Source organism: Empidonax traillii, unplaced genomic scaffold, assembly GCF_003031625.1.
Source record: "Empidonax traillii isolate 1590-97213 ecotype Southwest subspecies unplaced genomic scaffold, ASM303162v1 scaffold761:size885847, whole genome shotgun sequence".
NCBI lineage: Eukaryota > Metazoa > Chordata > Aves > Passeriformes > Tyrannidae > Empidonax > Empidonax traillii.
Genome location: NW_020955954.1, coordinates 436,796 through 453,009, shown reverse-complemented (window position 1 = coordinate 453,009; position 16,214 = coordinate 436,796). Strand labels below are relative to the sequence as shown.

The window sequence follows — 16,214 nt, the reverse complement described above, 5'->3', positions numbered from 1 at the left end:
TCCCCCCCTGTCCTGTGACCCCCCCTGTCCTGTGTCCCCCCCGGCCCCTCCCGCCTTTCGGGGCCTCTCCCGGTGCGGGGCAGTCCCCGCCCGTGTCCGGTCCCCGTGGGCCGTGCCCGTGTGACGGCCGTTTGTCCCCCCAACCGGGACCGAGCCCGGGCCCGGCCGGCGGGATGGACCTGGCGTACGTGTGCGAGTGGGAGAAGAAGCCCAAGAGCAACCACTGCCCCTCCATCCCCCTCGTGTGCGCCTGGTCCTGCCGCAACCTCATCGCCTTCACCACCGACCTCCGCAACGAGGAGGAGAAAGGTACCGTGTGCCCGCGGAGGGCTGGGAGGTCTCTCCTGCGAGCTCCCGGAGCGCTGGGGGTCCAGGATCCGCTGGACCGGGAGGCCAGGGCTCTGCCCTGCCCCTGCAGAGAATGCTGCTCCTGCTTTTCCTCTCATCCCCCAACCTCTGACAGTGTCTAATGGGTGGTTGTTCCCTGTCTGTTCCCCTAAACCAGGACCAGCTCCACATCGGTGTCTGGCCCCTCACTGAGTTCCAAGCACAGTTGCTATCCTGCCCAAAATCATTTATATAAAGTATTTGATGTCTTTCCCCACGTCAGCTGAGGCTCTGTGGGCTCAGAAACAATGGCTGGTGAGGAGGGACGGGGACTCACCTCTGTGTTCTTGCAGATCTCACCCACATGGTCCACATCATTGACACCGAGCACCCCTGGGACGTGTATTCCGTCAACTCTGGGCACACCGAGGTCATCACGTGTCTGGAGTGGGATCAGTCGGGTGAGCTGGGATCCCTCCTCGCTGTCCCTGTGTCCCAGAGCGATGGAGGGTGATTCCCTGGGGGGCTTGGGCTGTTCCCCCTGTTCTCACAGATTGCTGCTGTCCCAGGCTCCAGGCTGCTCTCGGCGGATGCCGATGGACACATCAAGTGCTGGAGCATGACAGATCACCTGGCCAACAGCTGGGAGAGCACAGTGGGCAGCGTGGTGGAGGGGGACCCGGTGGTGGCCCTGTCCTGGCTGCACAACGGTGTCAAGCTGGCGCTGCACGTGGAGAAGGTTTGTCCCGGCTCCGGGGGGAACCTGGGCTGGAGCACTGGCTCATGTCTTGGCAGAGGGCTCGGGATCCCACTTGTGTTCTGTCTGCTCTGAGCTCCCTCTCCCTTGTGACCTTGGCCAAGTCTGGTAGGGGAGTTTCTTACCAAAGAGGAAAGTCAGATTTCTGGTTCCTGCTGGATTCCAATGGGGTTTAGAGTCTGGGTTTCTCTTGGCACTTTAAATGTGTGTCTCTTAGTGTGGTGCCTTAGTTCTGGGCTGAAACATGGAGATAGAGCAGTTCTTTCTTGACCAGTGGTAATTCAGGGGAAATGTGTTCGAGATGCTGAGGGTTGATCCAGGGATCTGGGCACAGGACCCGTGTTTGGAGATGGGCTCCCTGTTTGGAAACGTGTCCGACTCTGCAGACTCCCAAAGCCCGAGGCTGCCAAACACAAGTTCTCTGCTTCTGGGTTTTTTTTTAATTCCTGGGGTTGTGCAGCAGAGATCCTGCCCCTCTCCCACGAGCAGAGCTCCACAGGCACGGAGTGCAAACACCTCGGTTTTGCTGCCCTTTGTTCCAGTCCGGAGCGTCGAACTTCGGCGAGAAGTTCTCCAGGGTGAAGTTCTCCCCGTCGCTGACGCTGTTCGGCGGGAAGCCCATGGAGGGCTGGATTGCCGTGACCATCAGCGGGCTGGTCACCGTGTCCCTCCTCAAGCCCAACGGGCAGGTGCTGACGGCCACCGAGAGCCTGTGCCGCCTGCGCTGCCGCGTGGCCTTGGCCGACGTCGCCTTCACGGGCGGGGGCAACATCGTGGTGGCCACGTCGGACGGCAGCAGCACCTCCCCCGTGCAGTTCTACAAGGTCTGTGTCAGCGTGGTGAACGAGAAGTGCAAGATCGACACCGAGATCCTGCCGTCGCTGTTCATGCGCTGCACCACGGACCCCGCGCGCAAGGACAAGTACCCGGCCATCACACACCTCAAGTTCCTGGCCCGGGACATGTCGGAGCAGGTGAGCGGCTGCTCTTAGGGCAGGTAGGAGTTCAGTGAGGAACAAGGAGGCAGCTGTTTGCTCTGCCTTGGCTCCCCCAGGGGCTCTGAAGGTGACCAGCGTGTCCTGCAATGCCCTTGGCATTTTGGTGCAGCTGGAATTGGGGACCTCACCGTTACCTCCCACTGATTCCATCCTCTGCTTTTTACTGGTGTGGCATGGCCTGCCTGGGATCAGCACCCTGGGAGCAGAAGGTGGGAATGGCAGGGGCGGTGCCCTCCCCGTTGTGACGCTCGTGCGGGGGGCTCCGTTCTGCAGGTGCTGCTCTGTGCTTCCAACCAAAACAACAGCATCGTGGAGTGCTGGTCCCTGCGGAAGGAGGGCCTGCCAGTCAACAACATCTTCCAGCAAATCTCACCTGTGGGTGAGTGTCTGCACCAGGTGCTCTTCAGAACAGGAGCCTGGTCTGAGGGGAAAGGCAGCACAGGTTCTCATATCTGTTATCTCATAGATGGGATGTCATCTCATAGATGGGATGTCTCACTTCCTTGCTCATTTTCCCCAGTGGGAGACAAGCAGCCCATGATCCTGAAGTGGCGGATCCTGTCTGCCACCAATGACCTGGACCGGGTGTCAGCCGTGGCGCTGCCGAAGCTGCCGATCTCCCTGACCAACACGGACCTGAAGGTGGCAAATGACACCAAATTTTTCCCTGGGTTGGGTAAGGAGTTCCTGTTGTCTTTCTCTTAAATACGTGGCTTTTGCCTGAAACTTAAACTTCTGAGCTGTACCTGAAGCAAAAGTGGGAGCAGAGCCTATGGAATGCTCATGCAGAACTTTCAAAGGCACGGTGTCCTCCGAGCCATCCTGTTGGGTTTCCATGGGAAGAGGCATCTCTGCAAAATGCCGACGTGGGGCCTGGGAGCCCCCAGCCCTTTGACTGCCTCGTTGCCACGTGGACTTCGATGGTGGCCAGAGCTCCTGGCGAGGGCTGTGCTGTACTGGGAGGAGCCTCTGGCTCAGCCTCGGTCGTCTCCTGTCCCCAGGCCTGGCCTTGGCTTTCCACGACGGCAGCGTGCACATCGTGCACCGGCTGTCCCTGCAGATGATGGCCGTGTTCTACGGCTCCTCCTCACAGCGCCCCGTGGACGAGCCGTCCCTGAAGCGCCCGCGCACCGCGGGGCCCCTCGTGCACTTCAAGGCCATGCAGCTCTCCTGGACCTCGCTGGCCCTGGCCGGCGTGGACAGCCACGGCAAGGTTGGTGCTCTCTTGCAGCTGGGTTAGTTCTCATCCAGGCTCTCCAAGTGACGATGGATCGTTCAGAAAACGCTGGGAATTTCAGCTGTGCAATCCAAATGTTAGATGGGAAGGGCTGTACCCCAGCCCTGCGGGAATTGCTGCTGTGTCAGGAGTGGCCCTGTGTTGCGTTGTAGCTTTGTGGGATGTTTTCAAACCCGTTCCTGATGCCAGTTTTCTTCCTCCCTTCAGCTGAGCATGCTCCGCATCTCCCCCTCCATGGGCCACGTGCTGGACATGAACATGTCCCTGCGGCACTTGCTGTTCCTGTTGGAGTACTGCATGGTGACCGGCTACGACTGGTGGGACATCCTGCTCCACGTCCAGCCCAGCATGGTCCAGAACCTGGTGGAGAAGCTGCACGAGGAGTACATGCGCCAGAACGCGGCCCTGCAGCAGGTCGGTGGGCAGGAGCTCTGGGCTCATTCTGAGGGTGGGCGTGGGGGGCCTCAGGGACTGGGAGTGGGGAGCAGCCAGTACCGCTCCTCAGGAGACAGGGGCTCTGCCTGGCTGTGCTCTCTGAGTGCCTGGCCCAGGCAGTGCTGGAGCTGGGACGGGTCTCCATGTTAGCAGTGTTTGTGTCACTGACATCAGCGGGTCTCTGCCTGCTGGAGACTTCGTGTGAGATGGTGAAGTCTATTTTTTGCACATTCTGGGAACAGCAGCATTCACGTGCACAGTGTTCATTATTCCTGTCACTCCTGTGGCAGAAATGGAGAGCAGACAATAAAGCAGCAGCAGCAGCAGCTTTAATGAGCTTATGCTAATTCTACCTTTCCCTGTGCATTTTCCTACATCTGCACATCGCCCAGGTCCTCTCCACACGCATCGTTGCCATGAAGGCGTCGCTGTGCAAACTCTCCTCCAGCACCATCGCCCGTGTGTGTGACTACCACGCCAAGCTCTTCCTCATCGCCATCAGCTGCACCCTGAAATCGCTGCTGCGCCCCCACTTCCTCAACACCCCGGACAAGAGCCCCGGGGACCGGCTCACCGAGATCTGCTCCAAGATCACCGATGTAGGTACTGACACCTCACAGCATCCCGCTCTGCCTTCCCAGTGTTTGGCCCTGGATTGTTCCCCGTCGTTCAACATGAAGTGCCACAGTTTTATAGTAACTCCTAGGTTTGAGGAGGAGGAGGAGGGTGACCTCCCTGGGGAGGGTTTGAGGTTTAGATCCATCTTCCTGAGCCAGGTGATGTCTCACTTCTGTTCCAGACATTGACAAGGTGATGATTAACCTGAAGACAGAAGAATTTGTCCTGGAGATGACGACGCTGCAGTCCCTGCAGCAGCTCATCCAGTGGGTGGGGGATTTTGTGCTCTATCTCCTGGCCAGCCTTCCCAACCAGGTGAGACCTCGAGTCCCAGGAACGGACCGAGGGGGCACAAACACCTGTGGGCAGTGCTGGGGAGCTTTAACCAGGACCACGCGTCCCTGTGGGGTGTGGGAGGGCGCTGGGAAGGGGCGTAAGGATCGGCAGAATTAGAGAATTCCCGTGCCCGCCGCAGGGCTCCCCGGTGCGCCCCGGGCACAGCTTCCTGCGCGACGGCGCGTCCCTCGGCATGTTCCGGGAGCTGATGGTGGTGATCCGCATCTGGGGGCTGCTGAAGCCGAGCTGCCTGCCCGTGTACACGGCGACCTCTGACACCCAGGACAGCATGTCCCTGCTCTTCCGGCTCCTGACCAAGCTCTGGCTGTGCTGTGAGTGTGACGGGTTCCCTGAACAGTCATTCCTGCCTCGGTGGGGCTGGTGCATGCAAGGAGTGTCTGTGGGACGTGACTCCAAGGGGGTCTGGAGCGCTTGGAAAGGGCAAGTGCAGCTGCCAAGGTCATTGTTTTCTGGGCTATCTCGTCAGTGGAGGAGGAGGAGGCTGCACGCAGCTCTCTGGAGCTCTGAAGGAGAATTGTAAAGGTCTCGCTGGTTCTTTGCTTCATTTTCTGTACAGGCCGTGAGGAAAATCACATCACGGAGCCTGACGATGCCCTGATCGACGAGTGCTGCCTCCTGCCCAGCCAGCTGCTCATTCCCAACATCGACTGGCTGCCCATCAACGATGGCATCATCAGCAAGCTGCAGAACAAGCAGCTGATGCGGCTGCAGTTCGGGAAGGCTCCCGGGCTCGTTGGCCACACTGTGTCCTCCCAGTTCGATGCCTTTGTCAGGTACAGACATGTGGAACGAGTAGGTGCTGTGGTGAGAAGGGGTGTTGCAGGTGTTGGGGTCTCTTGGCAGCTCTGGGGTTTGGGACACCTGGGGGTTTGGGTTGTCCTCTTGCTGGATTGACCCAAGAGTAGTTTATCCTCTCTGCTCGAATCCGTTTCTCAACTTGTGATGAGCTGGGAATTTGAAGTACTGAAAAGCAATGGCAAATGGGGGAAAACCAGGAAAGTCCTGTTTTCTCTCCCCAGGGCCCCCGGACAGCCCAAAATTGACCACCTGAGGCGGCTGCACCTGGGCGCGTACCCGACGGAGGAGTGCAAGTCCTGTACCAGGTAAGGGACACAGGTGTCATTGCACTGTGCAGCTGGGCTCAGGCAGCACCCACACTGTCCTGAGTGTCCTTCAGGAGCTCTCTGAGGCCGGTTATGGCTGTGGCTAAGATGTCCCCAACCTGGGACACTCAGGGCATTATCAGAGAGTGGCATCACTGTGGCCTGGCCCTCAGGTTAAAAATCTAACAGATGAGATTAAGTTCTTAAATTAACAATCTGATCGGGGGAGCCAGAATTGGGCCTGGAGGAGTCTCTATAGTGACTCCTTTATATGATTTCCAGTTCTGCAGGGCTGTTCCTTAAAGCACCTGTGTGCTTGGAGTGCAGTCGGAGGGAGGAACCACCCAGCACCCCTGCTCCAAGTTTGGGGTCATCTTTCCACCCAGGCTCGCATTTCATGCTGGCCTCCTCTCCCACTCTCATGGGAGAGCCTGGATTTCAGGATAATGGCTCAGGGAAAAAACATCCATCTAGTCATGTGACTGAATTAGCTTTAATTACTGGGTTTAATAGAAAGCCTCTGTAGCACATCATTTTTGTGAGATGACTGTCGGCTGTTTCATGTGTAAACAGCAGCTGGGGCTGTTCCGCGCCAGGCTCTGGCTCAGGCTCCAGGAGGGCCCTCAGCAGGATTGTTGCTCGCTGGTTTCAGCTGGTTTTGGTGCTCTCAGGAGTCACCTGCAGATGACAGGAGCTGTTTTCCCCCATGGATGCCCCCATTCCTGTGTGGTCCGTGCAGCAGCCCTGGCCCTTGGGGGCCCCCTGGACTGGTGCACCCCCTGTGTCCCCCCAGGTGTGGCTGTGTCACGATGCTGAAGTCGCCCAACAAGGTGACAGCGGTGAAGCAGTGGGAGCAGCGCTGGATCAAGAACTGCCTGTGTGGGGGACTGTGGAGGAAGATGCCCCTCAGCTACTCCTGAGCCCTTCCTGGGGCACAGTGGGGGCCAAGAGCTGTGTGGGGTTCCTTCCACAGAGGGGTTGTGACAAGGGCACAGCAGCTCCTCTCCTGGAACAAACTGCTGCCACTCTGCCTTACTGAGCTGTGCTGGAAAGCAGAGTGGAGGGAGCTCTTCTTTTCCAGGGAAGAGCTGGGAGGCAATGCCAGAGGTTTCTCCATCATTTGGGGCCTGGGAGGGGAGAGCCTGGCTGTGTGTCAGGGCTGTGCTGGCAGAGCACTCTGGGCAGAGAGAGATGACGGGGTGGCTGGGGGGGAACAATGTCCCAGGTGAGGTGAACAAACACCTGGTACCTCATTTCCATCCTGTGCTTCTGGCTGCTTGAGAAGTGCCTCGTGGGCTGAGCACTCCTGGTCCCTGAGCAGATCTGCCCCTCTGACAGGAGCTGTGCTCTGCGTGCCCATCGGGGTTGGGTCAGAGCAGGAACACGAGTGCTGCTGCCTGGAATGAACCCTCCCTTTGGCTCTTGCTGTTGTAAATAAAAATTCCCATAATTTTGTACAGAACATGTGGTTTGTTTCTGTTGTGTGATGTGGCCACCCAGTGCAAGGCCAGGGCAATGGAACCATGGGAGAGCCCCCAGTGCATCTGTCAGGAAAAATGCTGCCAGGGGTTGGGGAAATGGATGTTTTTAAAGTTCTTTCACATCCTTATGGACATTCGAGCTTCAGGCAAAGCCAGACACTTGAGCGGGTCAGAGGAGGAGCGTTACTGATGCAGCCAAAACTCCTGTTGGAACTTTGCCCTCCCTTGGCCCCCGCTGCTGCTGCACTCGGCAGGAAATCACAACCTCCTGGTGCCAGCGAGGCTGTGCCTGTGCAGCCTGAGCCCTTTGGGGGTCAGATGGGTGACTTTGGCCTGCTCTGTTCCCGAGGGTCCTTCAACTCTTAGGGAGGAGAGCCTGGAGCCACCAGCTGTCCTGGATCCCAGCCAGCCAATTTCATGTCCCCACAGACCCTTCAAGGGAAGGAATGAGCCAGTTTTTGTACATTCCTTTCCTTCTGGAACTGCCTTTTCATTATTATTGAGAGCTGGAGCTGGTGGCAGAGAGCTCATTCCCCAACTCCAGCGAATGTTTCACTGGATGGAGCTGGAAGAGCTGAACAGAGCTCCCCCCTCACTGTTCTGCTGGTAATTAAGGACAATCAAATGTCTAATTAGGAAACTGCACCTTGTTAAGGCTCTTTCCCCCTGTAAGTAAAACTCAGCCCAGGCCATTTGTGAGCCTCTTTTTCTCTGAGAACAGGTTTGGGGTTATTTAATGTTTGATTGGGACCAGGGAGCAGCAAAACAGTGCTGGGATGGAGAAGGAGGACAGAGCAGGGGGACAGACATTCATGACCCACCCACCACGGAGCTCCCAGGACAGGACTGGAAGGGTCTGGCAGTGTCCTGGGCCGTGCTGCTGCCCTGCTCCCATCCCTTGTGTCTTGGCCCGGCTCCCTCCAAGGACTGGGGAGTTGGGAGAGTGGGGTGGACATGGGACAAGGACCAGGGTTATGGTGGGAAGATGGGGCTGTGCCTCGCCCTGTTCCTCGGCTCCTGGGACCCAGTGAGAGTCCTGATGGGTCCCAGCACAGATCCCTCTATAGGAGCTGGAGCCACTGCTGCTGTATCAGCAGGGAGTTTCTGCTTTCCCAAGTGTTCACACAATGACCCTGCAGGACGTCCCAGCTCTGGACCTTATCATGGCCACACCTCAGGATGAGTCCCCTGCTCCCACCCGAGGCCACGCAGTCCCCAAGGGCTCAATCTCCACATCACCCACCCCAAATACATCTCCCCTCAGTGGGGGGCTCCTGCACAGACTCCCAGCTTTGCAGATGGCATCATCTCTTTATTGCAGCGATTGTGGGCAGCGTTTCGGGCACCTTCAGCAAAGCCTGTGGGGGGGCTGTGACCCTCCATCCTCCCCCAGCTGGGCCCTGTGCTTTGCAAGAAGGGGGCCAGGGACCCCCTTCCCTGGTTCCTTGCTGTCCCCCGGCCCAGCCCCCCTCCTTCTGTGGGGGGACACTCCGGGAGCGGGGTGGGCAGCAGTGGGAGCCCCCGGTGTGCAGTGGGGCAGCAGCGTGGGTGCTCTGGCCGTGCTGGCAGCAGCAAGCCGTGGCGTGGAGCAGGTCCCCGGGGTGCCCTCAGCGAGCGTCCCCCTGCCCGTCCGCGGAGGCCATGACGCCGTCGATCCAGGCCGCGTACGGGGCGATGCGGGTGTAGATGGCTGGTTTCTTGTAGTTGCCGCAGACGCGGGAGCCGGCAGTGACCACTCCCTCAGCCACCCCTCCGCAGACCAGGGGGCCGCCAGAGTCTCCCTGCAGGACCAGCGCTCGTCAGCACGGCCAAGGGTTTGCTGGGACACCCCAGCCCATCTCCCACCCCTGACTGCTGGCTCCAGGCTCCCGCGAGCTGCCCTGCAGTGGCCAGCGCAGGGTACGGAGGCCCCTCACCTCGGGGACACGAGCTCCTCCTGTCCCTCCTTGCCCTCTCCCGGCCCCCCGGGGTGGTTGGAAGCCCCAGCCCGAGGGTCCAGCCACGAGCCCGTGGGAGGCAGGCGGTACCTTGCAGGTGTCCCTCCTGCGGGAGTCGGTGCACATCATCTTGTCGGTGATGGTGCCGTCGTGGCGCGTGCGGTGGTTGCAGACGTCGCGGCTGATCACCGGCCGCTCCACCTGCTGCAGCCTGTCGGGCTTGCGGCCGCTGTGGCTGGTGACGCCCCACCCCGCCACCTCGCACACCGTGTCGGGAGCCACATCCCTGTCCTCCCGCTGGAATGGCAGCACCTGCACGTCCGAGTTCAGCTCCGCTTTCTCCTCCAGCTGCCACCAAGCAAGAGGGGACCGGAGTCAGGGCACAGCTGTGCCCAGGATCCAGCAGGGCATGGCAAACCCAACCGTGACAATGGGATCAACCCCGGGCCTGGCCATGCTCAGGGCTTTGCCTCCCGACCAGAGCCCCAGGACGCAGGCACAAACCAGAGCTGGAAGAAGATGGAGGCATTTGGGTGCAGCTCAAAGGTCTTTTGTGGGGGAAGCAGGGATAGTCCCATGGGACGGGGAGGAAGGAACAAGGGGAATCAGACCCAGCACGACCTTGAAGGTTTTCTCTGGCCTCAGTCAGTGACCCTGCAGGGTCCAGAGGGACAGCTGGATTTGCAGGAGTAGGGAGCAGGGTCCCAGGGGTCCTGGCCCACCTGGAGAAGGAGGAGGTCGTCCTTGTTGTTGTGCTTGTTGCTGCCGGGGTGGGGGAACTGGGCGCGCACCCGGTACAGGTGTTTGTGGGGCTCCTGCTCCGTGAGCGAGTGGGCACCCAGCAGCACCTGGAAGAGTTTGTCATCCCTGGAAGAGAGTCAGAGTGTGGGACAAACAGAGCTGGGGGTGTTGCTGCATCCAGCCGTGGAAGTGGGGTGCTTGGGGGACCAGAGAGCCCCGCAGGGGTACCGGGAGCTCCTGCAGCCCCTGCTCAGCCCTCACTGCAGGTGGAATCAGAGCATGGTGCTCCAGCACCAGTCAGGGCTACAGAGGGGGATTTGGCCTGAGCCCAGCAGCCCCCCTGGGCATAGAGCAGACCCCTCCCAACTCACGTCTCCTCAGTGCAGTGGGCAGCGCTCAGCACCCACTGCTCGGCGATGAGGAAGCCCCCACAGACGTGATGCCCGTCCAGCTGCAGAGAGGCCATGTATGGCTTCAGGTGGGGCCTGGCCTCGTAGCCCCCCAGGATCCGTCCCCGGGGCTGCCCTGCAGGAGAGAGGCTCTGTCAAGTGAGGGGCACAGGGCAGTGTCATTCCCACGGTACCTCCTGGGTTCCTGGACCCTGTGGGTTGTGGCAGCACCCAGCTGCAGGTGGAGGCAGGAACTGGGGAGGCATCCCTGCGATGGGGATGTCGCTGCCTTGGCCCATCCCAGGGTTCAGGGGGATGCACTCACCGTTCACTGTGGTCCCAAGCAGCAGCAGCACAGGAACAAGGACAGGAGCAGGACTCAGCCCCATGGCTGTGGAAGAACCCAGAGGTGCCTTTGCCCGACTAGGGGATGTGTGGGAGTTTTGGGGTGCGTGGGAGCTCCGAGGTGGACGCTGCTCATTCGGGGCTGGGGCCGGGGCTCGCTTTTATGTCCAGTTTGGGACAGTGGGGGGGCAGGAAGGGGGAGGCGGGGGGGAGTGGGGGGGTTTCCGCAGCGTGGGCCGAGTGTTTGGACATATTTAGCTTATAAAAGGGGTCAAGAGTTCTCGGTATAAACAGGGCGGGAGGAGGAAACAGCCTGGCCCAGCTGCTGGCCCTGGCACCCGCTGCCGGGGATTTCAGCGCAGAAAAAGTTCCAGCTCTTGGTACATGAAAGCTCCGACACATTCCATCCCCCCACCCAGAGCAAGGACCCCCTCTAGGCGTGGGGGGGCCCCTGGTGGGTGCTGGATGCCAGCTCGGTGGGTGCACAGGGATACAAACCCATCCCCTGGGTTTGCCCTTGGACTGACGAGGACAGTGGGATCAGGGCCGTGGGAGACACCCCAACCCCGAGGGGGCTCCTGCAGGACGGGGGGTTGAGGTGGCGGGAGGGGTGATGGCAGCGACAGGAGCGGTGTCCGGGGCAGCGGTGGAGGTGGCAAGGGCGCCAATGCCGGCCGTGCCGGGGATGACGGTGGATGTGGCAGCCCCGGTCCCCTCTGCCTTTCTCCCCGGTGCCACTAAGCGGAGCCACCGCCTCGGATCCCGCCCGGTCCCGGCGCGTTCCAGAGCTCCGGAGCCGCTCATCGGCCCGGGAGCCTCTCACCCCGCCCCGAGGCCAAGGTCACGCTGCCCTCGCCCTTTGCCGGGACAGCGCAGGCCACCGTGGTCACTCACAGCTGGGTCCAGCCGTGCTCCTTCAGAGCAGCCAGGACCGAGCAGCGCTCCCAGGGACACGGGGCAAGGGCTTGGAGCTCACCGTCCCCCCCTTCTCCTCCTGCTCCAAGAGCCTTTACAGCTCCGAGCTGCCGTGCTCCCTTTGTCTGCTTGCACAGACGCTCCATCGCCCCCACCCTCGACCCCCCGGCCCCCCACGCTGACGGCCCCACCGGACAGACTCACCAGTGAGGAGCGGGCTGGGCACGGGGGGTCCCCACAGACTCAGGGGTCCCTCTGCGGGGGCAGCTTCGCGTCCCCGCTGTCCCCACGTGCTGGTGGCACATGGCGGGCGGGGGGCAGAGCACGCGGTGGTGTGGCCGTCGCTCAGCCTGGGATTTTCTGCAGGGAGAGCAGCTTAATCGCGGCTTCCAGGGATTCGGGATTTAGATGTTAAATACGCCTGGAGATTTCTGCCCACTTAGGGCCAAAAATGGAACAAGGGCAGCGTGTGGGGCCACGCAGAACCTGGGCAGGAGCAGGAGTGGGTGGGGTGTGCAGAGGCAGAGTATGGGGTGCAGGGAATGGGGTACAGGGTGGGGAACTGGGTAGAGCACAGCCGGGACCCACTGCAGGTGGAGGGGGCAAGGGCAGGCAGGGCTGGGGGGACACCACCTCCCACAGGAGGTGCCCGGAGTCCTCGGGGAACAAAGGGAGCTGCACCCACTTCCTCAGGCCCAAGTTAGGACACAAGGTTCCTGCTGAGAGTGGTCCTGGAACTGTCCCAGGGGCTCCTCGTGACTGTGGGCCCAGGACTCGACCCGAGTCTCTCCCGAAGCCCCTGGGGGACACGGGAAGGGCAGGTGCCCCCCCACCAACAGAGCCAGGTGGGTGTCGGGAGCTGGCAGAGCTCCGGGGTGGTGGATTTGGCGGTCACACACACCCCATGCTGTGGGACATCTCTGGGGTCCCCGCAGCTCCAGGGCGAGGGAGCTGTCTCTGAAGGGCAGGAGAATCCTCGGGTGGGGATCAACACCCCTCACGCAGCACACGGGAGGAAGGGTTGATCGGGGATGGAGCCCCTGTGGGGGGCGGCCCCGGGACCCCCCTGTCCCCTGGGTGCCTGGGCAGGGGTCAGGGATGTGGAGCGACGCTGAGCGAGGTCGGTCCCGCTGCTGCCTCGGCCCCGCCCGGTCCTTTGTTTCTCCTCGACCCCCCCAAGACCTCCTGAGATCCCTTCAGACCCCCCTGGATCCCCCTCCCTGGCCCGACGGGGGCTCGATGGGGGCTCGGCGGGGGCTCGGCGCCCAAGGAGGGGCCGGGGGCGGCGGGGCGGGGAGCGGCGGGCAGGGGAGGAGAAGGAGGAGGAGGAGGAGGAGGAGGAGGCGGGGGCGGAGGAAGCTGCCGCTCCCCGCGCTCCGCCGAGGCAGGAGCATCCCGGATCCCGGGGACCCCCCCAGCCACCAACGCGCCCCCCGCCCCTCTGCGCCCCGGAGCCGCCTCTGAGGTGAGTGGGGGGCACAGTCCGGCACAAAGGGCCGCTCCTCCCTCCGGCGACACCTTCTCCCATCCCCCGACCCCGACCGCGACCCCCGCCCGCTGCTGCGGCACGGTCCCTGCGAAGGGGGGGTTTCCACTGCACCCCCGCCCTCCCGGTCATACCCCCGATTAATCTCCCGTTATTGTCTGTCCTCGTTATTACCCCCCCGCCGTTCCCCCCCGTCGCTCCATCCCCCTTATGCTCCCCCTCATTTCGCAGCCCGGGCTCATTGCAATCTCAGGGGTTGGGGCAGGGGGGTCCGGGCACCCCCATCCCTGCCCGGCTCTGCGGGGGGCACACCCCCTCTCCGCAGCAGCCTCGCCGCCTGTCGCAGTAGTGGTCGCCTGTCGCGACAGACGAGCCTCCGCCCCACCTGTTGTCACAGCCCTGGCTCGGTCGGGCATCCCCTCGGAGTCCTGGGNGGATGTGTGGGAGTTTTGGGGTGCGTGGGAGCTCCGAGGTGGACGCTGCTCATTCGGGGCTGGGGCCGGGGCTCGCTTTTATGTCCAGTTTGGGACAGTGGGGGGGCAGGAAGGGGGAGGCGGGGGGGAGTGGGGGGGTTTCCGCAGCGTGGGCCGAGTGTTTTGACATATTTAGCTTATAAAAGGGGTCAAGAGTTCTCGGTATAAACAGGGCGGGAGGAGGAAACAGCCTGGCCCAGCTGCTGGCCCTGGCACCCGCTGCCGGGGATTTCTGCGCTGGGGTTTTCAGCGCAGAAAAAGTTCCAGCTCTTGGTACATGAAAGCTCCGACACATTCCATCCCCCCACCCAGAGCAAGGACCCCCTCCAGGCGTGGGGGGGCCCCTGGTGGGTGCTGGATGCCAGCTCGGTGGGTGCACAGGGATACAAACCCATCCCCTGGGTTTGCCCTTGGACTGACGAGGACAGTGGGATCAGGGCCGTGGGAGACACCCCAACCCCGAGGGGGCTCCTGCAGGACGGGGGGTTGAGGTGGTGGGAGGGCTGATGGCAGCGACAGGAGCGGTGTCCGGGGCAGCGGTGGCGGTGGCAAGGGCGCCAATGCCGGCCGTGCCGGGGATGACGGTGGATGTGGCAGCCCCGGTCCCCTCTGCCTTTCTCCCCGGTGCCACTAAGCGGAGCCACCGCCTCGGATCTCGCCCGGTCCCGGCGCGTTCCAGAGCTCCGGAGCCGCTCATCGGCCCGGGAGCCTCTCACCCCGCCCCGAGGCCAAGGTCACGCTGCCCTCGCCCTTTACCGGGACAGCGCAGGCCACCGTGGTCACTCATAGCTGGGTCCAGCCGTGCTCCTTCAGAGCAGCCAGGACCGAGCAGCGCTCCCAGGGACACGGGGCAAGGGCTTGGAGCTCACCGTCCCCCCCTTCTCCTCCTGCTCCAAGAGCCTTTACAGCTCCGAGCTGCCGTGCTCCCTTTGTCTGCTTGCACAGACGCTCCATCGCCCCCACCCTCGACCCCCCGGCCCCCCACGCTGACGGCCCCACCGGACAGACTCACCAGTGAGGAGCGGGCCGGGCACGGGGGGTCCCCACAGACTCAGGGGTCCCTCTGCGGGGGCAGCTTCGCGTCCCCGCTGTCCCCACGTGCTGGTGGCACATGGCGGACGGGGGGCAGAGCACGCGGTGGTGTGGCCATCGCTCAGCCAGGGATTTTCTGCAGGGAGAGCGGCTTAATCGCGGCTTCCAGGGATTCGGGATTTAGATGTTAAATACGCCTGGAGATTTCTGCCCACTTAGGGCCAAAAATGGAACAAGGGCAGCGTGTGGGGCCACGCAGAACCTGGACAGGAGCAGGAGTGGGTGGGGGTGTGCAGAGGCAGAGTATGGGGTGCAGGGAATGGGGTACGGGGTGGGGAACTGGGTAGAGCACAGCCGGGACCCACTGCAGGTGGAGGGGGCAAGGGCAGGCAGGGCTGGGGGGACACCAACTCCCACAGGGGGTGCCAGGAGTCCTCGGGGAACAAAGGGAGCTGCACCCACTTCCTCAGGCCCAAGTTAGGACACAAGGTTCCTGCTGAGAGTGGTCCTGGAACGGTCCCAGGGGCTCCTCGTGACTGTGGGCCCAGGACTCGACCCGAGTCTCTCCCGAAGCCCCTGGGGGACACGGGAAGGGCAGGTGCCCCCCCACCAACAGAGCCAGGTGGGTGTCGGGAGCTGGCAGAGCTCCGGGGTGGTGGATTTGGCGGTCACACACACCCCATGCTGTGGGACATCTCTGGGGTCCCCGCAGCTCCAGGGCAAGGGAGCTGTCTCTGAAGGGCAGGAGAATCCTCGGGTGGGGGTCAACACTCCTCAGGCAGCACACGGGAGGAAGGGTTGATCGGGGATGGAGCCCCTGTGGGGGGCGGCCCCGGGACCCCCCTGTCCCCTGGGTGCCTGGGCAGGGGTCAGGGATGTGGAGCGACGCTGAGCGAGGTCGGTCCCGCTGCTGCCTCGGCCCCACCCGGTCCTTTGTTTCTCCTCGACCCCCCCAAGACCTCCCGAGATCCCTTCAGACCCCCCTGGATCCCCCTCCCTGGCCCGACGGGGGCTCGATGGGGGCTCGGCGGGGGCTCGGCGCCCAAGGAGGGGCCGGGGGCGGCGGGGCGGGGAGCGGCGGGCAGGGGAGGAGGAGGAGAAGGAGGAGGAGGAGGAGGAGGAGGCGGGGGCGGAGGAAGCTGCCGCTCCCCGCGCTCCGCCGAGGCAGGAGCATCCCGGATCCCGGGGACCCCCCCAGCCACCAACGCGCCCCCCGCCCCTCTGCGCCCCGGAGCCGCCTCTGAGGTGAGTGGGGGGCACAGTCCGGCACAAAGGGCCGCTCCTCCCTCCGGCGACACCTTCTCCCATCCCCCGGCCCCGACCGCGACCCCCGCCCGCTGCTGCGGCACGGTCCCTGCGAAGGGGGGGTTTCCACTGCACCCCCGCCCTCCCGATCATACCCCCGATTAATCTCCCGTTATTGTCTGTCCTCGTTATTACCCCCCCGCCGTTCCCCCCCGTCGCTCCATCCCCCTTATGCTCCCCCTCATTTCGCAGCCCGGGCTCATTGCAATCTCAGGGGTTGGGGCAGGGGGGTCCGGGCACCCCCATCCCTGCCCGGCTCTGCGGGGGGCACACCCCCT

At 62.7% G+C, this 16,214-nt stretch overlaps 3 protein-coding genes across 4 annotated transcripts in view; 2 read left to right on the top strand and 1 right to left on the bottom strand.

Annotated features, from left to right (window-relative positions):
* Positions 1-7,294, top strand: part of MED16 (mediator complex subunit 16) — a 15,592-nt gene extending 8,298 nt beyond the window's left edge. The window contains exons 2-15 of one of the 2 annotated variants that reach the window (XM_027900983.1): positions 155-309; positions 681-788; positions 897-1,066; positions 1,627-2,058; positions 2,356-2,461; positions 2,603-2,758; positions 3,084-3,295; positions 3,527-3,733; positions 4,147-4,357; positions 4,554-4,687; positions 4,848-5,040; positions 5,286-5,502; positions 5,749-5,832; positions 6,626-7,294. In XM_027900983.1, the coding sequence (XP_027756784.1) occupies positions 174-309; positions 681-788; positions 897-1,066; positions 1,627-2,058; positions 2,356-2,461; positions 2,603-2,758; positions 3,084-3,295; positions 3,527-3,733; positions 4,147-4,357; positions 4,554-4,687; positions 4,848-5,040; positions 5,286-5,502; positions 5,749-5,832; positions 6,626-6,752 (2,493 nt within the window). In that variant the 5' untranslated portion in view covers positions 155-173 and the 3' untranslated portion in view covers positions 6,753-7,294. Of the gene's footprint in view, positions 1-154; positions 310-680; positions 789-896; positions 1,067-1,626; positions 2,059-2,355; positions 2,462-2,602; positions 2,759-3,083; positions 3,296-3,526; positions 3,734-4,146; positions 4,358-4,553; positions 4,688-4,847; positions 5,041-5,285; positions 5,503-5,748; positions 5,833-6,405; positions 6,589-6,625 lie in introns of those variants that run through there. The other variant, XM_027900984.1, reaches the window with a different exon arrangement.
* A 1,310-nt stretch (positions 7,295-8,604) lies between these two features.
* CFD (complement factor D) lies at positions 8,605-10,909 on the bottom strand. The gene is made up of 5 exons (XM_027901008.1): positions 10,706-10,909; positions 10,363-10,516; positions 9,973-10,117; positions 9,341-9,598; positions 8,605-9,094 (listed from the first exon to the last, which is right to left on the bottom strand). Exons 1-5 carry the CDS (start codon positions 10,767-10,769, stop codon positions 8,921-8,923), a joined length of 795 nt encoding a protein of 264 aa, XP_027756809.1. The 5' UTR covers positions 10,770-10,909; the 3' UTR covers positions 8,605-8,920.
* A 2,061-nt stretch (positions 10,910-12,970) lies between these two features.
* Positions 12,971-16,214, top strand: part of PLPPR3 (phospholipid phosphatase related 3) — a 7,940-nt gene continuing 4,696 nt past the window's right edge. Inside the window, exon 1 of the mRNA XM_027900997.1 lies at positions 12,971-13,105. The gene's annotated coding sequence lies outside the window, so the exon portion shown is untranslated. The remainder of the gene's footprint in view (positions 13,106-16,214) is intronic.